General features: G+C 56.6%; 1 protein-coding gene across 2 annotated transcripts in view; it reads left to right on the plus strand.

Annotated features, from left to right (window-relative positions):
• Positions 1-26,152, plus strand: part of NTN1 (netrin 1) — a 204,342-nt gene that overhangs the window by 162,140 nt on the left and 16,050 nt on the right. For both annotated transcript variants that reach the window (XM_047759288.1, XM_047759287.1), the window contains exon 6: positions 24,548-24,622. In XM_047759288.1, coding sequence (XP_047615244.1) covers positions 24,548-24,622 — 75 coding nt within the window. The remainder of the gene's footprint in view (positions 1-24,547; positions 24,623-26,152) is intronic.

Genomic DNA, 26,152 nt, shown 5'->3' on the forward strand with positions numbered 1-26,152 from the left:
AGCCCAATTAATAGGAAAATTATCCAGAGTTCTGAGCTTGACTGTTTTATCACCATATTTTTTTTCCCCCATACTCCTGTGACATAAGCACCTTCCGGGGGCCAGGGGTTGAAGCTGCATCACAGTTGTAACCAGAGCCACAGCAGTGACAACACTGGGTCCTTAACCAGCTGAGCCATGAAGGAACTCCCAAAATCACGTTTTTTTCAGCCAGAACCATGACATGTGGAAGTTCCCAGGCCAGGGATGGAACCGGTGCCGCAGTCAGTCTGTGCCACAGCTGCGGCAATGCCGGTTCCTTAAGCCACTGCGCCACACGGGAACTTCCTGTCACTGTATTTTGATTTAATGTAATTCAACTGATTAACATTTTTATGATGAAAAATCTCAGGGGTGAGAACAGCTTGGTTGGCTCCCACCTGCCTGTCCCCTTGATTTCATGTTGTGTCCTGTTTGCTTCAGCAAATTTCTTTTTTTTTGGCTGAAGTATTTTCCAGGAAAAGCTTAGACTTTATGACATTTCAGAATCAATATTTCAGAATCCCTTTTCTGAAAAAGAACATTTCCTGCATCTTCTCAACAGCATTGTCACTCCTAACCAATCCAAACCAACCAAATGTCTTGAATATCATCCGACGCCTGGTCTGTCCTCCAGCTTTCCGCGTTGTCCCCAAACGCTTGTCTTTCACAGCTGGCTTACTCAGTGGTTTAATTATTAACACAGCATGCAACTATGTGCTCCACAAAGCATTATATTTTTATTTCTTTTTTTAAAATTTACTGCCACACCCGTGGCATATGGAAGTTCCCAGGCTAGGGGTCTAATTGGAGCTGTAGCCTCTGGCCTACACCACAGCCATAGCCACGCCCGATCCAAGCCGTGTCTGTGACCTGCACCACAGCTCAAGGCAACGCCAGATTCTCAACCCACTGAGCAAGGTCAGGGATCGAACCCGCATCCTCAAGGACACTGTTTGGGGTTCTCAACCTGCTGAGCCACAACGGGAACTCCAAAGCATGGTGTTGGAAGTGCGTCTGGGTCCTGCTTCTGGGGAGACTGCATGGGAAGTGGCGTGTCCGGTGAGAAGTCGTCACATGTTGTCGTTGTCATCAACTTTGTGCTCTGAAGGAAGAGGCACGGCCCTGTCCGGCCTGAACTTTGGACTTTCCTCGGGGGCACGTCCCCGAGGAAAGGGCACCTCCACAGCAGAGGGGACAAGGGAGCCAGTCACCATCATGAGTGCCTGCCACCTCCCTCTGTGGCGGGATCAGAGGGTGTGGTGACTTCGGTGCCATCATGGGGACAGATCAGCGGGGCTGGAGAGCTCTCTGTGTTTCCAGTGGTGCTGCATCCTTGCCCAGGGGACCAGTTGTGATAGCCAGCTGTGCCCTGGGGGCAAAACAGCCTCTGGGTGAGAATCCGGATTTCCTGACATGAGCTCCATTCCCTGGAAGCCTCCAGGAGGGGAACCAGAGGCTGAGCGGGGATGGGGAGGGGGCGGCAGGCAGATACTTGGGCTCTTCCCTTGAGCGGGACCTGCCCGATCCCCTCCCCCGCCCGGGCTGGAGGCCACACCGATCTGTGTGTGTGAGGTTGGGCCACATGGAATCATCTTTTTTTTTTTTTTTTCCCCTGGTCTTTTCTAGGGCTGCACCCGCGGCATATGGAGGTTCCCAGGCTAGGAGTCTAATTGGAGCTGTAGCTGCCGGCCTATGCCAGAGCCACAGCAACACCAGATCCAAGCTCACGGCAATGCTGGATCCCCAACCCACTGAGTGAGGCCAGGGATCCAACCTGCAATCTCATGGTTCCTAGTCGGATTCGTTAACCACTGAGCCATGACAGGACCTCCTGGAATCATCATTTTATTTGACCATTTGTGACCCTCCCAAAATGGCCCATGGTCCGACCTACCGTTTCCATCGCTTAGGCCAGGAGACCTGCTGTGGGCAGCCTGCCTGAAGCTCTGCTTCCTCTGTGGGTCTGTCTTTCTGATTTTCTAGACTGTCCGTCTCTGCCTCTTTCCCCTGCCTCTCTCCCTGTTCCCCTTCCCCACCTTCCTGATTCCCTCCCCCTCCCCCACCTCCTCCCCCTCCCCTTCCTCTCTCTCCTATTTGGGGCTGTACAAAGGGCCGGGGCAGAGGTCAGGCTGGGGTGAGCAGGGCCGTCCCCACCCCGCCACCAGGGGCCTGGGTCACCCCAGGAGCACAAAGGGAGCCATTTGCATTGGGGGTTTTGGGACCCCCATTGTTCCCCCGAGGCTGGGCTTTGCAGGTGGGGCTGCCACCAGCCTTGGAGGAGGATAAAGGGATGAGCTTGGCGGCCAGAGGGGCAAGTGGGGTGGAATATTTAGCCTCTCTCCCCACTGGGGACTCCAGGGGGATGGTTGGTGCGAATGGGACAAGTGACAGGTGGCAGCGAGAAAGAGGATTGGAATCCCCAGGGCCCGCCCCCATGTCACGCGGCTGTCACAAGGTCCTTGTTGGCAGAGGCTGGGGGTTGGGTGGTGTGCAGGCTGCAGGGTTGGGCTGAGGCAGGGTGGACGCTGCATGGTTAGACTGAGGCAGGGGTCCACCCCCCCCCCCCACCGCCCCCACAGGGCTCTGCTTGGAACCTCCCTGGGGGTTCCTGTCGAGGTCGTGGGGTGGGCGTTGGTGGGAGGGATTGCACAGTAACCTGCTGTGCCAGGTGCCCCCTGAGGCCCTGGGCCATCCGTCAGTCCCCTCCCTGGATTGCCGCCGGGCTCGGCCCCTGCAGAACGTCCTTTCCACTGAAGCTAGTAAAGCCCCCGACCCCAGAGGTGGTTTCTCAAATGCCCTGTCAGATTGAAAATCACTCCCAACTTAAGTCCCAGTAATAGAGGTGGTCTGTTCGGGTGCTCGGGCTGCTCTGATGAAACACTGTGGGCTGTGTGGCTTAACAGAAGCTCTGCAGGCTGGAAGTTCAAGATCAGGGCACGGGCACGTTGGGGTTTGGTGCAGGCCCCTTCCTGGCTTGCCGACTGCCGATTTCTCGGCGTGTTCTCCCCGGCAGAAGGTGTCTCTTTTCAGGGCCCTCGGCCCACTCGCATGGGTGTCACCCCCATGACCTCATCGAACCCTGATGACCCCCCACAATCCCCACCTCTGAATCCCTTCACTTCGAGAGGTGGTGGGACCCTATGCAGTCCTTGGCAAGGGGTGAGGGCAACAGGCTTAAATGCAGTCACTTACTTAACAGCATGGATTGTGACTCTTTTTTTTGGGGGGGGGGCCTATTTGCCATTTCTTGGGCTGCTCCTGCAGCATATGGAGGTTCCCAGGCTAGGGGTCGAATCGGAGCTGTGGTCACCGGCCTACACCAGAGCCACAGCAACGCAGGATCCGAGCCGCGTCTGCGACCTACACCACAGCTCACAGCAACACCGAGTCCTTAACCCACGGAGGGAGGCCAGGGATCGAACCCGCAACCTCATGGTTCCTAGTCGGACCCTTAACCACTGAGCCACGATGGGAACTCCGGATTGTGACATTTTGTGACCCTCTTCCTACCCCACTTCAAAGGCCCCGCCGGCGGTTTTGACAGCTTTGGGCTCAGTTTTTGGTCGAGATGAAGGTGTTAGGCCGAGGGTCTGTGTGGCCCCCTCCCACTCCGTGTTTCTGGTCCCGGCTGGTTGGGAGACTAGTCACGGGGCCTGCTGGTCACAGAGCCCAGGTGGCTGCCTGGGGGCGGTCGTCCAGGGCTGTGTGGAGGCGACCCTGGGGGATCTGGACCAGGGAGGGTGGGAGGGAAGAGGAGGAAGGCCCAGGGACATTGTCTGCCACTAGCCGGGCGCCCTCCATGCTGTGTACGTTGCCCTTCCGTGTCGGAAGGACCATCACGGCCCTGCGGTGGGGGCAGTTCCTGCCGTCCGGTACCCTGCACAGGCTACTGCCCCCCCGCCCCACGTCCCAGTGAGCAGGACTCTCTGCCACCGCGTGTCCCTCTGCTCCTAAAGCCATGTGAGCGGCCTGTGAACCTAGCCCCAGCTCTGCCCATGGGAGAGGTCCGCTTCTCCCCAGGGAAGGCAGTGGCCAGTGTGATTTGCACTGTCTTGTGGGCCCTGCTCAGGAGTAAAGTGTGTTGTAGGATTGAGGTTAGAAACAAAGCGGGGTCTGAAATGAATTTATTTTGCTCAAATAAATAAGTTTTTTTTTTATAGCTCAAAATCGGTGGCGTGCTGGAGCCAGCACCCACCTGCTTGCAGGAACCGACTGTCTCATCTCTTCCCGACTCTGCATTCAGGGCATCAGGCTGGTGATTTGAAACTGGCCGTGGTGGGAATATTTACACCTTTGAAATTGGCACAAGCTGTGAATCAAGGCTTTTTCTCCCTGGAGAGCTGGTGGTCACATGTTTCTCAGCAGTTCTCCTGAAAGGCATTCCAGGAGTGGGATTTTGTCTCTTGATTCCAGTAGGGAACCTGGAGAGGGATGATGCGACCCAGGCTCGCGTTTGGCAGAGGGGAAGGCAGGCCCAGAAGACAGCACGCTCGCTGAGGTGACGCAGTGGGTTGGTGGCAGGACCTAGGTCTCCCAGCTTCCCATTTACCATCACGCCTCAAACCAGCACCCTCTCAGGCGGTTCACGTGGAGGGAATGAGACGTGGGGACTTGGCAGGCTCCTCATGCTGAGGAGAGGTGAGAAATTGCTGCATGGTGGGACAGCAGGTTTAGTGAAAGCCGCTTTCAGATTCCCTTCCAGCCCGGCTGCGCTGGTTACACGGCCGCTTCTTGCCATCATCCCCTCCCCCAGCAGGCGGGACATAAGCCCCTGTTTCCCCGCCAAGCGTTCCTTCTGTCCCATGAGGCCACTCCTTTGGTCCTGGGTTGGGAAGTCATACTTCAGCATCTAAAACCTCCCTGCGCGCTCGGCGTCTTCACCTGCTGGAGGGACCCCTGAGAAGGTGGCGACCCTTTTAGGCCCGATAGTCCAGGGTTGTCCCGGTCCTGGACTTGGTCCCTGTCTTTGTGATGAGTGTGCTGCTGTGGATGGAAGAGGTGCAGGGCCAGCTGTTCACTTGGGTTGACAGGGTCCCCAAGATGGGTTCTCGTGCAGGTGACTTATTGAGGGGATGGCCTCAGAGAGTGAGGGGAGCCCGAGAGGGCAGAGAAGGAAGCTCAGAAACGTGTGGATTCAGGAGAAGTCCAGCCTCAGCTTGTTCCCACTGGAGCTCTGAACGGTGAATTGTCCGAAGTTACCCTACTTAAAAGCAGGAGGGCCGGGGGGTTATACCTGCCCATGAAGCCGGCCTTTGGCTGGGGGCTGCTCACCGGGATGGAGTGTGTGGATGTTTCCAAGCAGAGCCGTTTCCGTCAGCCAAGGGCAAGCCTTCAGAGAAAGTGCAAGTGAGCCGAGCGCTGCCAGCAGCCATGGCAGCCAGAGGTGGGCATGCAGGTCCAGAAGAGGGGCCTGGGCAGGGCACCCACCACGTCTGCCATACTTGATAAGTTATGGGCAGGGAAGGCACATTTTACTGGGGCTTCGGGGACCATCTGTGGACTTTGGTTTTCACTCTCTAACAGGCCTGTTCTGTGGAAAGGCTGGTGGTTATTCCCTTCCCCTGATACCCAGCTGGTCACTCAGTAAAGGCTGTCTTAGGAGCACGCATCTCTCTTCGCTGCCCTGCACACACGGCTGCTTCTGTCCTAATTCAGACTCTCTTCACTTCTTTTTTTTTTTTTTTTTGTCTTTTTGCTATTTCTTGGGCCGCTCCCGTGGCATATGGAGGTTCCCAGGCTAGGGGTCGAATCGGAGCTGTAGCCACCGGCCTACGCCAGAGCCACAGCAACGTGGGATCTGAGCCGCGTCTGCAACCTACACCACAGCTCACAGCAACGCCGGATCCTTAACCCACTGAGCAAGGGCAGGGACCGAACCCACAACCTCATGGTTCCTAGTCGGATTCGTTAACCACTGCGCCACGACGGGAACTCCATTTTTTTTTTTTTCCTTCACTTCTCACCAGTGCTGGATCAGTCAGGGTGGGCTCCATGCTGCATAATAAGCAGCCCCAGCAGTCCCTGGCAGGTGTTTCTAGGCTGCTCCCTTCCAAGCAGTGAGTCGGGGTCCCAGACTCCTTCTGTCATTTGGTTCTACCACCCCCTTGGCCTTGGCATCACTGGTTTGGAAAGAGAGCACCTAGGGGAGCACATGGGAGACTTTTCCAGGCTAGGCCTGAAAGCGGCTGTCTCACTTCTGCGCATGGGTGGACTCAGTCACATGACCACACCTAGCCACAAGGGCGGCTGGGTAATGTAGTCTCTAAGCCCAGGAGGAAACCAGAACAGTGTTTGGAAACTGTGCACAGCCTTTGCCATAAATTTTTCTGTTCACTCTGCTGACTTCAGGGGCATCCGTGGCCACTTGTCATTATGGTACCTCAGTTACTGACTTCAGAAAAGGATAATGAGCTTGGAGGGCCTTTTCTCTGTATAGGAAGCAGTTTAGCCCAGTCTTAGCCGAGGGTGGACATCCCGCCGGCAGCTGCCCAGGGTGGGGTATGGGCCACCCGGGGAACTCGGCAAAGGTGTGGCCTCGTTGGCAGTGGCCTAACCCGCTGGGCACACCAGCCTGCCAGCCAGCGGGGCAGACGCTGCAGGGCCACAAGCTCCCCTCGCTTTCACAACCTTCCCAGGAGCCGGGCTGGGCCTCCCTCCCCTTCAGGGCTGACGACAGCGCCAGGCTGTGTCCACCGCTGGCTCTCGCTGGAGAAGCGAATCCACAGCCAACTGGATCCCCGTCGGGACAGCTTTGTTTCCCCTGCCGAACACAAAATCCCCTGTTCACTCGGAGAGCCGACAAGGAGGCCCCGTGGGGCCGGCCCTGTGGGAGCAGATAGCCGTGAATGCAGCGCCCCGATGGCTCCGGCTTATTAGAGGCGAATACACAGGCTAACCCTGCCCTCCGAGCGGGGACAGAAAGGAGGCACAGAGCTGTTACAGCGGATTAGCGGTCGCAGACTGACGGAGGCAGGTGCAGCCTTTTCTGCAATTTGGAAGGGTTTATGAAATACTGATCCTGCGCTCTATAAATCCTTCCCTTGGCCTCATCCAGGCTATAGCCCAAAATGGGGATTTCTTGTTCAGCCAGGCTTGGGAGTGGCTTTCAGTACCGCCCCCGCCCCCCCCCCACAACTCCCAGCATCCCTCGGGGCTTCCCATCTGAGGATTTGTATCTTGACCATTTGTTAATTTTCTTTTCATTCATTCTTCAGATGCACATTTACTGAGGGCCTGTGTGAGGGGCTGGGGTTACAGAATTGATGGGACATGGAGCCCCAAGTTCAAGGGTCTGAGGTTTGCTCTGAGAAGGAGGCACAAATCGATGCACCTGAGTCAGACTCTTACCTCCTAGAGCAGAGCCCCATGGGTGCATGTCAGCAGATACCCACGTGGCCGTCTCTGGGCCTCCCAGTATCAGGCTTTGCCAGGAGCCAGCTGGCTCTGTTGTTTGTGCTCCTTCACAGCCTCGAGTCCCAGGTGGCTCGTCACCCCTCCAGGTGGGCTGCTGTTTCCTGATGGCATCCATGACAGGTGAGGAGAGCCAGTGGAAAGTTTGGGGTCTTCAAGCAAAGCCTCTGGAAAGCCCACCTTGCATGGCGGAATTTGCATCTTAGAAAAAGCCTAGGTGGCTGTGTTTCTCTGGCTCTGATACCGACTTGGTTTCCACGTCTCTTATGGAGATGGGGACGCTGCCCCCGTCAGCCAGCCCTCCTCCAGCTCGCACAGATCTGTGCTGCTCACCACGGGCAAGCATTTGGCTCCTTGACTCTGACAAAAGATGCTGGAACGTGTTCTGTGGCTCAGGGCATGTTAAGGTGGGGAGGGGAGGGAAGGAGGTGCTCGGGACCTCAGGGCTCCCGCGAAGCCTCACCTCCATCGGCAGAGGCACGTGAAGCCTGAAGGCCCCGAGTTAACTTGTCTCAGCCGCCCAGGCAGTTGTCTCCTGGCTTCCGACAGGAGCTGACGCTTGTGGGCGCCGGGAACAGTCCGATCGGGCCTCCCACACATATGGCCTGGCCACCAGCATTGTCCAGTGGTGGGTCAGGGCAGCTCTTGGGGCATCTATGGGACCCACAGCCATGCCCGGGCCCCTGAGACACGCCATTCTCTGCTTCCCGGTCCCTTTGGTCTGTGGATGGTGGGTGGGAGTGCGCAGCAGGGCTGGGAGGGCGCCGTCTAAAAGGGCCAGACAGGTGTGGCGCTCGGGCTGGGAAGGCCGCATCCGAGGGGCTCCTGCAGACGGAAGAGGGAGGTTAGAAACAGAAGCCGGGTGTAAAAGACGGTCTTGGTTGTCTTGCTGAAGGCAGTGGGGAGGGCAGGGGTGAAGTCCACTGGCTTCTTGGGACCATAGTCTTCTAGACCCTGTGGTGGCTCTTGGGGAGGACAGCTGTGCCCGTGCCGGGAACGCGAAGACTCCAGCACCTTCCACGGGGGGCGCGGGGTCTCTGGTGACCCGGAGTGTATCCAGAATTCTTTCTTGCCCAGAGCACACGGTGCCTTCGTTCTCCCCTTGACCAGGCAGCGGAGTCTGGTCTTAACGGCCGATTTCAGGATCTGCCAGGGTTCTTGCGTTTTTGTGGACTAAGCAGCCCCCACAAATACGGTTTTCACACACCTACAGAATAATTTATTGAAATGTCATGTAATTTTTTGAAACATCTTGGATGGAAGTCTTTCCCAAATGCATCGCCAACTTTCCTGCCATATGAAGCAATGCACATTGAACAGGATTGAACCTTTCAGGACGGCCCAACCATTGCAAAAAGGAATTAGACTGGAGGGAAGCTTTTGCAGCCTTTAGGGCCTTTGGCCTCTATTCAAATGGCCCTTGGATTTTCTACATCTGCTTTTCGTAGTTGGAGAGTTTGCTGCCTCTTGCTCTTTGTTTGCTAGCCATTTCATCTTCCTGCCAAGGGCCACGTCTCTGGAGGGTCACCCTGCCCTTTAAATATGTAGATAAATGCATAGACCCTAACTGCTCTGTTCTGGGAATGGCAGCAATGACATTTATTATCAGTGTTTGTAAATAAAGGATAGTTAAGCCGTGAATGAAGCTCTAACAGGATTCCCTTCACAGCAGGCATTCTGTTCCTTCCATCTCGTCTTTCCTGGTTCTCACCTGTGTCCCAGAGAACTGAGAACAGGTGGCCTCCGGGTAGGTGGAGGCAGTGCCACACTCAACTACTAGATGTCCGTAAAGTAGAGAGCAGGGCTTTTCGGTTCTCCCGTCAGAGAACTGAGGAGCAGAGAGGTTAAGAAGTGGGACTAGCAGAAGTTCCCTTGTGGCACAGTGGGTTAAGGATCCAGCATTGCTGTAGCTGTGTGCAGGTCGCAACTGCAATACAGGTTTGATCCCCAGCGCAGGAACTTGCATGTGCTGTGGGCGCAGCCAAAGAAAAAAGTGGGACTGGCATGATGGGGGTTCTTTTTTTTTTTTTTTTTTGCTTTTGAGGGCCACTCCTGTGGTGTATGGAGGTTCCCAGGCTAGGGGTCGGTCCAATCAGAGCTGTAGCCACTGGCCTACGCCATGGCCACAGCAACGTAGGATCTGAGCCACATCTGCGACCTACACCACAGTTCACAGCAATGCCAGATCCTTAACCCACTGAACGAGGCCAGGGATCGAACCTGCAACCCCATGGTTCCTAGTCAGATCATTTCCGCTGCACCACGACGGGAACTCCATGAAGGGGGTTCTGAAAGCCATGTCCTCAAAGTTTGAAGGAGCCAAGAAGCTTGGGAGGGAGGGGCACTTGCCTGGAAAGTCTTGAGCGCTGGTCTGTGGTGAAGAGGTGGTGGGTGCGCGTGTGCTGGGCTGGGCAGAATTAAGGACGTCTGGGGGAAGCTGCAGAAATAGGTGAGGCTCAGCTGGTGGACCTCCCATCCAAGCCTGGAGTTGGTGGTGAGGCTGATTCAGACAGTGGGATGATAATAGGAGGTGCAGGGATCAACCGACTTAAGATTCCTTTCAGCTCCCAAAAGGATTTCGTGACCTGTGTCCGGTCTGTCAGTTGTTGGCAGATGACAGAATAAACCAGGGATGGCAAGAGTGTGTCAGCGCTCCCACTGAGCAACGAGAAGCACCTTGTTGAGTTCCGGGCCCCTTGGGTGCTGAGGTTGATTAGTTATGTCTGCCATGAGGTTGGTTGGGAAACGGCGTGTGTGTGCTGCCTGTGTGCTTTTCCTGCCTCCACGCTTGTTCCCGATCAGGCCTTTCAAACTAGGACTCCCAAGCGTCAATCCTGCTTTCCTTTTGCTGTCTCCTCTGCCTGAGCTCTCAGGGCCAGGAGCTCATCTGCTCTGCAGGGAGAGAAGTCTCTTCCTGGGGTGCAGCAGCTTCCTGACCATGGGGCACCTGCTCCTGCCTCTCCCTGGCGCTTGTGATCACAGCCACATCTCCGGAGGGCATGGCTGGCGGGAGGAAGGACAGGGGCAGCGTGGTGGAGGCTGACTGTTTGGAAAGGGATGGGAGGGTGGCCGAGGGTGTGGGCAGTTACACAGCAGTTGTCCCTCAGGGTGGGAGCCGAGAAGATGGTCCCTTGAGAAGGGGCGTCCCCTGCACTGGGATGGGCAGAGGTGAAGGGTCGCTGCTCAGTCATCAGGTTCCCTATGGCTCCCGGGACAAAGACCCCCCTGGGTGGCCCTGACCTGATGTGAGGAGCTGTTGGTGATAGGGAGTGTGTGTGTGTGTGTGGAGCTGTTGGTGATAGGGAGTGTGTGTGTGTGTGTGTGTGTGGAGCTGTTGGTGATAGGGAGAGTGTGTGTGTGTGGAGCTGTTGGTGATAGGGAGTGTGTGTGTGTGTGTGTGGAGCTGTTGGTGATAGGGAGTGTGTGTGTGTGTGTGTGTAGCTGTTGGTGATAGGGAGAGTGTGTGTGTGTGGAGCTGTTGGTGATAGGGAGTGTGTGTGTGTGTGGAGCTGTTGGTGATAGGGAGTGTGTGTGTGTGTGTGTGTGGAGCTGTTGGTGATAGGGAGTGTGTGTGTGTGTGTAGCTGTTGGTGATAGGGAGTGTGTGTGTGTGGGGGGGGTGAGTGAAGGACGTGGCAGTCCCAGTGCCCCAACCCGGCCTCCTTAGGGAGTGTGGGAGTGTGGTGCTGCTCAGATAAGGTCGTGGGTGGGAAGCACTTTGACGGGGGCTGCCCAGGTGCAGACTTGTCGCTGTCATGGTCCCAGGTGTTCACGATGAGTTCGGTGGGGGCTCGTGGACTGGACACCGCTGCCCTCTGAGGCGCACCTGCAGGCAGCAAAGAGGGGGACCCCGGGCCTGTGGGGCTGATGGCAGAGGGGGGCCCTGGGACTGTCTCGGCAGTGGCGTTAATCCCTTCAGCATGGCTGGCCCCAGCTGGGAAGGACCGATGATGGGCCAGAGAAGATTCTGGGTGTCCAGGCACTGGTTGAGCCCACCGAGGTCTCCCGCCTCCAGCCAGGAGGGCTTCTGCAGTCCCCAAGGCTCTGGGCAAGAGGCTTTAATCTAATTACATGCTTTATTTGAGCCAATTTGTTTTCCAATCCATCTTGTTCAGGAAGAAGAAAGAGCATGCTGGGGACTCCTGGCCCCCTCTTGCTCCAGGTGGGGAGAGGGGCTGCTCCCCGCCTCATGTGGCCAGTGCAGCCCGCGGCCCAGCCCCCCACTCCCCAAACCAGGCTGCAGGGAGCGGGCCAGGGCGGTCAGCCCCCTGCACCAGCTCTGGGATGGGGAAGATGCCTGCCTGGCTGGTGCCCTCCCGCCAGCCGAGGCCTGAGAGGGGCCTGCTCCTTGTTCCAGGTCACCCAGCCCCTCCTGCGGGGCCGCCCTCCAAATCCCAGGCCCAGCGTGTTCACTTTGCAAATATATTTGCGTAATAAGGCAGCGGATTTCCAATCTCTGTAGATAAAGTCCAAACAAGACACCGAAGCCCTGCGCAGGGCCCGGGAAGGGCAGGGTCGCGCTCCCCAGGCGAGGGCTGCTCTGGCCACGCTGCAGCTTTTGCGGGTCTCTGAGTTTTCCAACGGCGTGTCTTCCTGCTCTTCAGCTTCCTGCTTCAGGCCTCTGCTCTCTTGCTGTTCACACGGATGCCCCCGCCACCCCGCGGCACTCCCTGCAGGCCCGGTGGTGGCTTTGCTCTTGGACTTGGGGGCTGGGTGTGGCAATTCCTGGGGCCCTGGGTCACGTTGCTATGTGGTGGGGGCAGCCAAGTCCTCCTTTCATTTGACAAACATTTATCAAGAGCCTGGAAGTGTCCTGGGCCCCGGGCAGAGCAGGGGACCGGGCCGTGGCCCTGCGTTCATAGAGGGAGACAGACAGTGAACAAAGCAGGCTGAGAAAATGTGAGCTGCGTGGTGGTGACGAGAGCTGGGCAGGAACCGCGTCCCGGAGGTGGGTCTCCTTTCTGAACCAGCCGAGGCGGTCAGTACGTGCAGTAAATACATTGATGGAGAAACTGGAAAAAAAACATTGCTTTACTTGGTGTGCCAGGATATAGTGAGGTTGAATTTCTTGTCATGGCTCCTGAATTATTGTAAGAATAATGAGCTGACATGTTTTAAAACTTGTCACGCTTCCTCAGTAGAATTTCAAAGGACTCGTGCTCTTACCCTGTTTGATAAATGAGGACTCTGAGGTTCAGAGACGGGCGGTCACTAGCCCAAGGACACACAGCTGGCAAGTTGAAAAGCTACCGTTTTGAGCGCCCCCCACCCCCCACCAGCCTACCTGCGGCCCACAGCCCTGGAGCCCACCTGTGCCTGGGATGGTACCCCGGGTCCAGGTGGAGACGGTTTGTCCTACAAACACACCACCCCCGCGAGAGAAGGCTGAGAACCACTGACAAGCTCCAGAGCTCAGGGCGCGGCTTCCTGACCCCTCTGTCTGTCCCAGCACCCCTGACTTCTGTGCCACTCCAGCCTTCTCCTTGTCCTCTGTGTTGTCACAGAGCTTAGCAGATTTAAAAGAGGCCCGAGCGCTCTACCCAGGCTTTCTCATGGGTCACCAGAATAATCGCGAAGGAAGCCGACTGTGTCTTTTGTCTGGGGAGCCCGATTTGTGGGTTTGTCTGTCCGAGCGGTCTTGGCATCTCACAGGGGCAGCCGCATTCACCTTGGTTCACACTGCGTGTGTGGGCACGGGGGGCACCCAGAGTTCACGTTCCAGCGTGTTTGGCGGGCATTCAGGGGTGAGCCACCCGGCGCCAGGTGCTGGGACCAGGTCCGGTTCCCCAGGGGGAGGGGGCACACATAATTCTAGACCATGACGTGGGAGCTGAGCGCGCCCAGCTGGGCTCGGGGGGGCGGGGGGGAGAGCGGAAGGCCACACAGGGAAGTGACCGGGAGTGCGGTCCGAGGAAGCTAGCCGAGGGGGACTAGGACAAGGCCAAGGCGTGGTGGCTGAACCTTGAGAGCCTGTGGCTTCTCCAGCCTCTGTGGGGTTAGGTTCCCCCTTTCCAGATACTCTGTGCATCGGCAGACTTGTCCCCCTCATTCACATAGAGACGACGTGAGGTGGGCAGAGGAAACGTCTCCAGACCGCCAACCTCGGGCGGAAACGAGGGCTCTCCATCTGGTCGGGGGCGGGGGCCACCTTCTCTCGGCCTGCTGCCAGCTCTGGGTCCACAGCGTAGCCCAGGAGTGGGTCTTGGAGGCAGACGTGCTCCTGTTGGGAGACGGAGTCCATCACCCAGATCCGGGCCAGTGTGATAGCCTCTGCCGAGGACCAGAGCCGGGTCACTCCGGCTCGGATCCAAGCTCTCCCCCTCGCCTCGTGGGGCCCAGCCTTTCCCCTACTCTCCGTCCTCTCCCCATCACGCGGCTGGGGGGAGGGGGGCCCTCCGAGGCCGCCTGGAGCCCAGCACCCCTAGTTGGCAGCACCTCCTGATCTTCAGGTTCCAGCTGAAAGGTCTTCTCCTGGGGAGACCCCCCCCCCCGTGTCTGGGCACCCCTTATCTCTCACTGCACGTGGTTGTTTCCAAGTCGTGCCGATGGGTAGGGCAGTTATTATCAATACCGCTAACCCATTTCACTGATGGGGAAACTGATGCTCAGAGTGGTTAAGGGCCCCAGGTCAGGGGGCGGGTGCTGCGATCCCTCGTCACAAGACATAACTGTTTTCCCTGGAGCGCTTCCTAGGCGACTTCCACTTACACCCTTGGGGCCAGAAATGGGGCCAGGACCCTGGTGAGCTGCAGAGGAGTCTGTGAAGAAGGGTATTTGAAGTTGGAGGCTTTGGGGTTTGCTGTCTGGGGAGGAAGGAGAATGGGTATTGGGGAGGCCACAGCACATCTGTCAGAGCCAGGCCTGCTGATGTGGCCGTCAGAGTGGGGCTCTTGAGAAAGTACTGGAGCGTGGGGGGGGGCCTCCTTGCCGCCCTTCAGGAGCCTGTCTCCCAGTGGCGCAGCAAGAGAGCCACATGGGAAGCTGGAAGCTGGAGGGAAGGCGACGCAAGGGAAGGAGCAGGAGGAAGGGGCGGGGCTTCCCCGGGGAGGCCCCGCCCCATCCTGGTGGTGGCTCCGCCCCATCCTGGCAGTGGCTCATTAGTGGAAGGCATGGTACCCAGGCTGCTTCCCAGGGATGCTTGCTTGTCCTGGGGAAAGAATGAGCTGGTGCAGCGGAAGCACAGTCAGGTTTCTCAGGTTGTAGGGACAATACAGAGGTCGTGCTTCAGTGAGGGCTGGGGCCAGGCAGCCCAGAAGACCCAGCCTGATGGTGAGAGCCGAAAGCCTCGGGCAGCTAAGGGCTCCTCAGTCCCCGCAGCCCCAGGCCTGGCTGGAACCCCTGGTGGCCTTGCATTACATTTAAAACAGCATCCAAACCAAACCCAGCCCCACCTGTCCTGTGTGGCTGGTGTGACTTTGCATCTCGGCTCCTCCCCTCAGCTCTGCCAGGCTCGATCCTGCCTTGGGGCCTTTGCACAGGCTCTTCTTCCTGCTGGGAACCCTCTTCCCTTCTTGCTCCTGCCTCCCTCGCACATTTAGGTCTCCGTCTTGTGTTACCTCCTCAGGGAGCTTTCCCAGACCACCCTTGAGAGCAGCAATGTCCCTACTCCCAGACACACACACACCCCCGCTTGCTCTCCCTCCCTCCCTCAGGAAGACGTAGTAGCACTTCCTAGCATTAGAAGCCAGTGGATTTGGAATACAAAAGCCACCTCACTGAGTAGAAATATCACCTAACTACAAGATTCCCCCCATAAGTGGTCCCCGTCCTCATTGGAGAACAGACTTCAGAGTATTTCTGGTGTTTTTCTCCTTTTAGTATGAGAATGGTGTACTCACTATAGTAAAATTAAACACACAGATAAGACAAAGCAAGAGTATAAAAACCAGGGAGTTCTGTTGTTGTGCAGTGGGTTAAGGATCCAGCGTTGGCATTGCAGTGGCTCTGGTTGCTGCTGAGGCAAGGGTTCCATCCCTTGCCCAGGAGCTTCCATGTGCCAAGGGTGTAGCAAAAAAAAAAAAAAAGTATAAAAACCAGCCAGTCCCTCTCCACCCCACATTTCAGTGCACAGTATATTTTTCTGGAATAAAATTCAACCCCCTCCTGTGGTTGATGAGCCCCCAGGGGTCCCCTACGGACCAGGCAGCCGGACCTCTGGCCGTCCCTCCCCCTCCCAGCTCCAGGTCCCCCTTCTGCTGGTTCCTCACACCTGCCTCACCCTTTCCTGCCCTGGCCACCTTGAGAGCTGCCTCCTTGTCCTCTCAATGTCACCTCCTCAGACTGGCCTTCGTACCCAAGAAGGTCTCCACCTGCACCCCCATCCCCGTCCTCACCCTCTGTCAACGCACGCTGGGTGTTGGCTTCTTTTCTGAGTGTCGCTCTTGGATGAGTGGTGCTCACACTCATGATGTTGACATGTCCCTCCGGTTATTAGGCCACCCTGACTGTTCCGTGAGCCCCAGGGTGCACCCAGTGACACCCAGAGCCAGCCACGGGGAAATCTCTTAGTCACACTTTTAAGTGGATGAAGGGATGCTAAGTTCCTAGGAGTGGGGGTGCCGAATCTAAGGGTGCACATTCCCCAGAGTTCTGACCTTCGTGCCATTTGCGCCCAGAAAAGTGGGTAGTGACTTGTGCTCCAGCCACATTGTCTGAGTGTGTGTGTGTGCTTTCCCACTCTGCCCTGCAAAAGCCCCCCTTCCTGTTGATTTCATTTGCATTCATTTGATTGAGATTGAACATTGTTGCATCTCTTTCTCCCCCTTATGAATTGCTTGTTCCTCCACTTTGAATATTAGGTTACTTGTCTTTTTTATTGATTTGGAAGAGCTCTTTATGTATTAAAGACACCCACCCTTTGTTCTCTCTGTTGCAAACACTTTTGGCTTTGCTCCCAAAGGTTTTGGAAGGCCTTTTGCCCATCTCCTCTGCCAGCCCATTGCTTGTGGCTACCTCATTTTGGGGGTCCTTGACCTTTCTGCCCCAGAGCCGAAAGCTCGATGGGCTTGATGCTTGGAGGCGAGTAGGACTGGGAGGTGACAGAGTGGGCAGGTGGGACCAGCACAGGCCTGGAGAGATGCTCGGCTGCTCAGGAGCCACCTCTGGGCCCTGGCTCCCTCCTGGGCAAAGTGCTTGTGGTGGGGGTGCTGAGAAGGTGGCCTCATCAGGGGAGTCGTAAGCCACCTGCAGCCTGGGACCAAGAGCTGAGAGCTGGCTTTGCGGGGGGGTGTCTCCTCCGTCCTCGCCGTGGCCTCATGAAACCCGTGGATGCCCGGATGCATGGAAAGCCCGTCTCCCTGGCCCGAGGAGTTCCAGGTGGCTTTGTGGATCCAGGTCAGGCAGAGCCAAAGCTCCCTGAGCCGACTGGCCTCACCTGTCTTTTGTCACCTGCTGTTGGGCAGAGTGGCCAGGCTGAAAGAGACGGAGCCAGCTGGGTGTCCTTCCTAGCTCTTCACCCCCACAGGGTCGGGGTGGGGGGTTCCGGGAGCCCCTGCCCTGCGGCCAGCCAGTGGCATCTGAAAGTTCCCCAGCTCCAGGTCTCTGCCCTGGGCTGGACCTCGGTGGCCGGGTGTCCCTTGCTCTTTATCCCCACCGTCCACCTTCCCGAGCCGACAGCCCAGGAGCAGAGGCCAGGGTGCTGCTGGGAGCGAGACCCTGGCCAGCTCCCCGCCCTGCTCCCGGGGAGGCACCAGATGCAGCGCCCCTGGCTCCAACCGGCGATGCTGGGCCCCGCCTGCCATATGCTCGGAGCTGAGCCTCGATCCGGTGAGCAGGCCTGCCCAGCAGGACTTTTGGCACCTGGGGCACAGGAGGCAGAGCAGAGGGCGAGCTACCCAAGGTGGAGGAAGAGGAGGGAGGGTCTCGGCCACTGGGATGGGGCCTGCGGGGGTGGGGGGGCTCTCGGCTCTTGGCTGCGGGTCAGTTAGGGGAGCAGGTGGGGGGATAAAGGAAGGGTTGGCGGCTCCCAGGAGGAGTCAGGATGCCAGCCGGCCAGGATGGGCCTGCTGCGAGCTGCAGATGGCGGCCTCGGGCCTCAGCCCTCTCCCCAGGACAGAGCACGTCCGGGTGGCAAGCAGAGTCCGTCCCTGGCAGCTCCTGTCTCGCTGGGGAGGAGGGCGGGGATGGGGGCCTGGTGCAGGGCCCCTGGCGGATCTTCCAGTATCACCTGCACTTAAGGGTCCACCGAGAGAGTGGGGGCCGCCAGCTTCCAGGCTCCCTTACTCCTGTGTGGAGCGGGGCCCTGGGTGCCAGGAGGATGGGGCCCCGTGGGGCATAAAATACTGGACCCGATTAGTCAGTGCAGCCGGCCAACTGTTCTGCAGGGTCTGTGCGTCTAAGCTCACGCCAGTTCTTATTTAGGGTCAAACCGTAGGACATTGCTTTTCTCTCTTAAAGCTGAAGAATGGTCGATTTTAGGCCCTTTCATGTGGTTCGTCCTCCCTTCTTTTTCTGTTTTCTAACTGGATCAAGTAGCACGAAAAGGGTGTGTCCTTTCAGTGTTTACACGGAGTCAGCCTCTGAAAGCATCTGGATCCAGAAATTGCTTCAGGTTCTCTCTCTTCAGATTTGATCTGCCTTCGGTCCCTGGTGTCTCCCTCACAGGCGATGCATTTCATTCGCATGTCCAAGACCTCAGCCTGAAGCTGTAGCCAATAGCCTTGTAATTTATAAAATGCTCTTTAGATTGTGGTTATACCCCTTTCTCATTAACTTCCTAATAGGTCTGTTTCCTCTCTTTTCATCATAATTAGACATGACAGTGTTTTGTCTGTTTTGTGTGTGTATGCGCGCATGCATGCGTGTGTTTCAGTTTGTTGGTTTGGAAGCTTTGCTGAGAATCAGTTCTTGGGTGTATTTATAACTTTTGAGTTTGTTCCGTGTCCTAATTTATTAATTTTTACTCCTGTTGTTAGTTCTTTTCTCTAGCTTTCTTCAGGTTTTATTTCCCTTATTTTCTAACTCCTAGAACTGAATGCACTTCATTTATTTTCATCCTTGTTTGTTTAATAATAAGTAATATTTATTATATTGTGGTCGGGAAATGTGGCCAGTGCAATTTCAGCTCCTTGGAATTAATTTAACCTTCTCTTCCTAGTTATGTGTTTCTGTCTGTTCTTTTTTGTATGTCTCACCATTTTTGCATGCTTCAATACGATGTTACTGGACACAAATTTCTCTGTTACTCTTGAACTTCTTTGTCTCCTAGTGACAAAACTTCTTTAAAAGTTGTAAGCTTTTAAAAAATGTGTTTCATTTAGTTATGTCTCTCTTAAGCAGTCATTTAATATTTTTAGGATCAGTTTTCAGTAGAGTTGATTCCATTTACATTCAGCGTTTTGTTTTTAGAAAGGTGTTCTTCTGTGATCCAAATTGATCATAATTGCCTTTTATAGTTTCCATTCCGTATCTTCGTGGCGTATTACCTATAACCTATTTATTAACTCCTCTGGTGTTTGTGTTTATCTTTGGGTTTTTCAGAAGCACTATTTGATCTAATAGTTCTTACTTACCAAAGTCAAGTATGAAATAGCATCTTTTGCATTCTACTTGAGACAAAAAGTTGTGTTCCCCACCTCATTCTTAAGTTTTTGTTAATCAAAAGTTTCAGCCTAAATTTTTAGTTATTTATACATACGAATACATTTTCTGAGGCTCCCTTTCAAACATTTTAAAATTATTTTGATCTTTACCCTCACTTTTAGAACCCAAGTGAGGACCTCTGTTTGCTGTTCACTGCAAAATACACCAGTGTATTCATTCCAGGACTTTCCTTTCTTAAGCTCTTATTTTGATTTATTTCTTAGTTGGTTGGAAAGCATTCTCAATTATTCCTCTCAAAAAGGAGACATGGTTGGAACCTTGCATACCTGAGAATGTCTTTGGTTCATTGTGGCCTGCATACATAGAAGACAGTCTAGCTAGGTATAAAAGTATCGCATCTCAAACATTTCCCTCCTCACAGCCTTTAGACATTGCTCCATGGTCATCTGGCCAGCTTCGTGTCGATTTTAAATCCACAGACTTTTTTTTCCCTTATCCTGGTATTTATATATATTTAAACACACACGCACACATATATTTATATATTTATATATTTGACTTTTTTTAGGGCTGCACCCATGACATATGGAAGTTTCCAGGCTAGGGGTCAAATCAGAGCTGTAGCCCCTGGCCTACGCCACAGCCATAAAGCAATGCCAGATCCAAGCCGTGTCTGTGACCTATGCCACAGCTCATGGCAATGCTGGATCCTTAACCCACTGAGCCAGGCCAGGGATCAAAACTGTGTCCTCATGGGTGCTAGTTGGGTTCATTACTGCTGGGCCACGATGGCAACTCCCTCATCCTGGTATTTCATGTTTTGCAAATGTGTATGTGGTCGTGTTGGTCTCTTTTCCTTATTTCCAGAAATGCAGTGTGTCTCTCCTTGTGCCTGTGTAGGTCGCCCTTAGCTCAGGAACCCTGCCTTGGGTGCTCCCTGCTGTTGAATTTGGTCTCTGCTGCAGTTTCCTCCCAATCACAGACCCTCTCTCCGCTTTGCCTCTCAGATCCCTGTCATTTGCTCTTGCACAGGTGCTATGTCTTGATCCTTTTCCTCCAAATCTTGGGAGAATCTCTAATTTATCCTCCATGTTTCTGAATCCTTTTTCTACATTTCTATCAACTGCTTCCAAAGTCTGTTTCAGTTGTGCTCCTGGTCTCATGGGTTTTGGTTTCGACAGCTCTTCTTTCTCTCATGCATCCACCCCTTTCTGTGTCATTACAGCCCTTTTCAGCTCAGCCTCGTGTTCCCCAACGGCTTTTTACTCCTATCTCACAGAGGCCCTTTCATTGATTTTCCTCTGATACACACATGCAGTTACATATCATCTACGGCCGTTTTCAGCTGCAACAGTGATATGAATACTGTGGCAGAGACCCTCTGGCCTGGAAAGCCTAAACTGTTCATTGTTTGGCACTTGGCAAAAAAAACCAAAAACAAACCTTGCAGATTCCTGTCCTGGCGTGACAGCTGGATTCCCGTTCCAGCCACGCTGGACGGCAGGGCGCTGCGTCCCGCTCCCTCTCCACGTCCCAGTCCCCACCAGCCTTTTCCTCCATTTGCTTCTGGTCTTGGAGGTGTTGTTCCTCCATCTCCCCTGCCTGACGTTCTCCTTCTCTGACCAGTGATGGAGATGAAACTGCACGTGCACACGCGTGCGCTGCCAACACCATCCTCCCCGTCCCTCCCCTTCCTTAAGCGTCCCCTCGCCGGACGGGGGCACCATCGCCAGGCCCCCACCCACTTCCTGCCCATTTGTTTTCTGGTTGTCATCTCCCCATCATGTTCCCCCTCTGCAGGATTTCTCTGTTCATCAGACAAAGAGCTGTGTCCTGAGGTAAAAGCTGGACAGGTTTTGCCTGTTCCACCACCATCTGCCTTTAATTAATAGCGATTGCTCCCAGATTCCAGCACTGGGTCATCTATCAGTTTAGTTTTTGGCATGAGTGTGAATTTTCATTTTTTTTTTCATTGTCTTTATAGCTATTTTGGAACAAAACAGAGGAGAGGCCACATGGGTAGCTGCCAAGTAGATGCCATTTTGAAGGAGTCCAAGATGCATTTTCAAGCAGTGTTTAGTCCACCTAGAAGCAGTCTCTGTAGCTTTATGTGTTTGGAGAAAAGAAAATGCAGGAACATGTTCCTTGTCCAGGGACCACTTGTCCAGTGACTTCAGTTCTCTGGAGTAGAGCCAGCCAGAGTCCACAGGCAGTCAGGCGCTGCCACGGAGTCCGTGCTCTGGGGTCGTTGGCTTCACCCGCAAGAGAGTGGTTCAGCCTCGCGTTCCAGGCCTCCCGACCCATGCTTGACGCACAATTCCAGCAAGTGGGGTCTTGCTCTTTTCCTAGCTCACAACTCAGTTGGAGTCAGCACATGGGGCAGGACCAGGGGACACTTGACGATAACAAGCACACTGACCCGATGAGAATTTCTGACCAAGAGACATGAGAGCCACACAATAAAACACAACACCGAAAACCAGGTACAGCTACACATCTACACGTGCTGAGGCTGGCACCATCTCCTGCAAGGACACGCGGCTTGGGGTTGCCCTGTGACTCTACTTTGAGGGGACAGCCACCTGTCTGGGCCCTTCCTCTGCCAGCCTGGGTCCTCCGTGCAAGTCTTGGGTGCAGAGACCCTGTTCCCACCTCCCACAGCGACGGCTGGCTCAGTGGTTCCATCCCTGGCTGCTCTTTGGACTCACTGGGCAACTTTAAAAATCTAGACACGCAGGCTGCCTCTTAAGCATTTAAGTCAGGATGTCTGCGAACGTGACCCAGGCATCCGTGCTTTCCTGAAGCTTCTGGATTATTCCACCGTAGAGCCTGGGCTGGGAGCCAGACTGCCTTGTCTGTGTAATGGGCTGCTTGGCAGACTTGAGGGCAGTGCCTCGCTAGTGCCCGGCTGTCGTCACGGAGGGGCAGACCCCTGACGTCTGTGGGGCGACTGTGATTTGTCAGGCGGGTCTGGAGCTGGATCAAGTGGGTGGTGATGGGTGCCCGCATCCGAGGATGCACCTGTCCCAGGTGGCTTCTTAGCTCTGAAGAGAAGAGCTGTAGGTGCTGCTAGAGGGTGATGGCGGGGAGAGTGGGCGGAGGTGCAGGGGCAGGTGGGCCTGGGCACTGCCTCCCCCTCCCCCACCATGCAGGGGTGCTCGGGCCGGCACCCTGCACCCTTGCTGAGCCCTGCTGTCCTGTGCAGACATGGGGATCCCGGTGTCTCCCTCGCAGGGCTGCCTTGAGGCTTGGAGGAGCTGAGGAGCTGATGTCCCATCAGGGGCTGCCTCCAGGGCTGAGATGGGAAGGTGGGGGGAATGGCTCGACCCCACAGGAGGCAGGGCAGGCAGCTGATCAAAACGCAGGTACCAGGGTGGGCCAAAAACATAGCGAGTCAGTGACGAGAGTGGGTTCAGGGCTGTCCCTGCAGTGACGTCATTGGCACCACTGTTGCTCCAGTCCTTTCCCGAGTGGAAAGAGCAGGCAGGGATTCCTGCCAGCTCACTGGGGACACAAGGACCCACACATGGCCTGGGTTCAGCCCCAGCAGTGGCTTTGCCATGAGCATCATCTGCTCCTGAGCTGGCAGAGATGTGACCTGGAGCGGCTGTTCCCAGCAGTGATGGGTGGTGCCATTGGGGGGTGCCAGTGCCACTGACTGTGTGTGGGGCCCACTGTCACCTCTCTCCTGACCTCTTTGGCTGGGCCCCAGTGGAACGCAGCACTCCCTGGATGCCCTGGTCCCTGCCTTCCAAGAGGTCCTGACCCCAGTAACCAGCTAGCCATCCAGCTGGCAGGAGGGGCTGGCGCTGTGGGCTCTGGTGCCCCAGGGCATGGCGTCCTGGCGGGGGTGGGGGTGGGGGGTCCAAGTTGGACCCCTGGGAGCAGGAAGAGGGGCTGTTTTTCTTTTTACCTGAGGCTGGTTCCTAACAGGATGCTCCAGGAAGCTGGCTCAGGGGGCGTCTACGGGCTGCCAGGCAGCAGGACGGAGCTGTTTCAGCTTTAATTAGGACCTCAATGGAGGCAGCCACCTCCTACGGGGCCAGGGGCTGACTCTGGGGTGATCTCTGAGTGTCCTCTGCAGGTCTCAGTGATGGTTTTGGGGGTGGGGGGGGCGGGTGGCCTGGCCTCTGCCCTGGCTTTGTCCTGGGCTCCCGTGCTTGCACACAGGTTACTCCTTACCCCGGCCGGGCTTCGATTTTCCTCTTGGCTGGATGAGGGGGGTGTGTGTCTGTCTGTGTGTCTCCGTCCTCCTGACCAGGATGCAACACCCAGCCTGTTTGCATTGCTGCTCCTGGAACAGGCTGAGCTCTCTGCAGCCCCGGGGCAGGCCTGGCTGCTCCTCGCTGCCAGTGTCTGGGAGTTGCTGGCATGGCCTGCCTGCCCTGAGGGAGAGCCTGTTGGTGTTTACTGAGACTCAGCATGGTGAAACCATGAGTACGGTGATTTTGCCATCTCAGACCCGAGTCAAGGCGCAGCCTTGGAGTTCCCTGGTGGCCTAGTGGACAAGCACATAGTGTTGTCACTGCTGTGGCTCGGGTTTGATCCCTGGCCCAGGAACTATTGCATGCTGCAGATGGGGAGAGGGGGGAGGCTCGGCTTTGCCCCTTGCTAGCTGTCTGAGATACATCGGGCAGGCGGCCTCTGTTTCCTTATCACAGCGTAGGAATAACACCCACAGATCAAGACATGGTGGCGAGAATTCAGCAGGAGCCAGCACAGGGGGCTCTGTGAGTGGTGGCCCAGGGTGTGCTGTAGCCATTGATTGGGCCTCTGCAGCGGGCCGGCCGTCGTGCCAGAAGCTGACGTGTGAACACAGACTTGGCAGAGGCACGGCATCACCTTGTCTGCAGAGCAGAAACAGCTGGCAGGGAGGGGGCACCCGGGGGCTGGTGTTGGAGGCTTGTGTCTGGTGGCCGACACAGGCCACCCCCAGGAGAAGCAGGCTGGGCCACAGGCAGGTCCCGGGGCCCCCACACCTCCTGCCCCGCTCCGGCTCGGCTCTGGGGCGTCCCCAAGGTGATACCCGGCTGTCGCGGGCCCCGCGGCCCTGCCTCTCGGCAGTAGGGCCCATTAGAACTGAGCCCTCCCTCACGGGGCATTTTATTTGCACACTCCAGTAGAGGGGACACCAAAGGGGTTTTCTAATGCTTCATGGGCTGCTAATTTCCTCCGTGACCTCTTTTGTTGGGACCTGACCCCAGCCAGAGGCTGCTCACCATGGAAGCCAGCGCCTGACACAGACCCGGGGCGCGGGGTGACAATGAGGCCTCTATCGGCTTTAATCAGGCTCCAGTTGCGTCTTAAGAACAGGGGAATTTGTGTGGTGCTCAGAAGCCCTGGGTGGCACAATACGGGAGCCCCCAGAGTCCCTCTCGGAGGCCAAGGGGGCCGAGGGGGTGGGTCGAGCAGGGGCCCTTTGTCCCCAGCACCTCTCGAGAAGGCCCGCCCGCGCGCGCGGCCTGGCCCATGGGTATCCCAGGCCTCTGGCTGTGCGGGAGGTGGCCTCCGCCCGGCCCGGGCCTATTCTGCAGCAGCCTAATTAGGTTGTGTCTGTGCTCCCCCCTCTCCTGCAGACTGTGACTCCTACTGCAAGGCCTCCAAGGGGAAGCTGAAGATTAACATGAAGAAATACTGCAAGAAGGACTATGGTGAGTGAACGGCCCCTAGTCTGCCGGGCGGGCTCTCGTGACCACGAGGGGCTTGGGGTTGGGGCGCAGGTGGCCCTGCGTGGGTGCTGGTCACAGAGCCCCTGTGACCAGCCAGGTGTGGCGGCTGGTTCTCCCCTGGCCTTGCAGGGGGTGTCGCGGCTAGTGGGGCCCCAAGGGCCTGGGGCTCCCAGGCTTCACTCTGCCCCCGGGCGGCTCTGTGGGCACCCTTGAGCATTCAGCCTCTGTAGCTCAAAGAGAGGTCCTCCAGGCATCAGAAAAAAACCATCCCCTTTGGTGTTTCAAAGGCCGATTCCAGAAGCGAGGGTTGACTCTGAGGACTGAGCAGGGTTGGGAATCTGCATTGAAGCAGCTTGCCAGTAATTCTGAAGTACCAGAAGATGGGGGGCAGCTTCGGGGGTCTCTGAGGGCCTTGCCAGCTGGGAGCTGGCCTCAGGCTCCCTTCCTGGAAAGAGGGGGTCAGGCCCCCATCTCTCCACGCACCATCCACTCCAGTACTGGGCAGCCCCGTGCCCCTTCTCCGTCGGGCTCTCTGCTGCCTCCGTAAGCTCTGGCTGAGGATCTGCTCACGCCAGTCCTCCCCAGGGGAGGTGGGGAGCCGGCCCCGTGGTTTCTTGTCCCGGGTAGGTCCGAGCTGGCTGGAGGCCTGGGCTGGCCAGACACCATGTGATTTGGGGTCAGGGCCTAACTGCACAGTGGCTGGGAGGCGGTCAGGGAGCCTGCAGGAGGAGGGGAGCCCTTTGTAGCCCAGGGGCAGGTGTGTGCAGATAGCCGAGGGGGCACTTCCGAGCGGGAGACGCAAACAGAAATCCCCAGGAGATGGTCCCACCACAGGCTGGGGAGTGGGGAAGGCCAGGTGTGGAGACCAGGGCGTCCGTCACCCAGCCAGGACACCAGCCCAGGGGCTCTGAACCCAGGCCTGGCTCTCTGCACTCTGGGCCCCTCCTTGTGACCTGCTGGGCTGGGCTGATTCCAGCTGAGGCTGGGGCGCCTTTTCTCAGACCCCAGAAGTCCACGCCGCCTGTCTCCCTCTGCCCACCACCCGACTCCAGCGGGATGTTCCCTGGTCTTGCCCGTCCCTCCTCCATCTGGTCCCTGGAGGTGCGTCCCCGCAAGAGGCCTTGGTGGCCCTGCCGTCTCCAGCACCCCAGCGCCTCTGGGGAGCTGCGTGGTGTGTTTTCTGCACAGCTCTCCTAGCCGGCCTCTCGCGGGCCCTGGGCGAGTCCGATTGCTTCTCTGAGCCGCTGTTTCTGTGGTGTTTGTAACAAAGGGGCGAGGACCCTACTGTGTTAAGCAGAAGCACCCAGCACGGGGCCAGTGCCTCCTGGGTTCCCAGCAAAATGACTTCGGTTGGTCCCCTGGAAGCCAGGTTGAGGGGTGGGGGGAGAAGTGGAGTTGCGGCGGGGGCGGGGGTGTTTCCCCTGTGGTAGGTACAGTGGCTTAAGAATCTGACTGCAGCGGCTCGGGTCGCCCTGGGGGCGTGAGTTCAGTCCTCTGCCCAGCACAGTGGGT

Source organism: Phacochoerus africanus, chromosome 14, assembly GCF_016906955.1.
Source record: "Phacochoerus africanus isolate WHEZ1 chromosome 14, ROS_Pafr_v1, whole genome shotgun sequence".
Classification (NCBI taxonomy): domain Eukaryota; kingdom Metazoa; phylum Chordata; class Mammalia; order Artiodactyla; family Suidae; genus Phacochoerus; species Phacochoerus africanus.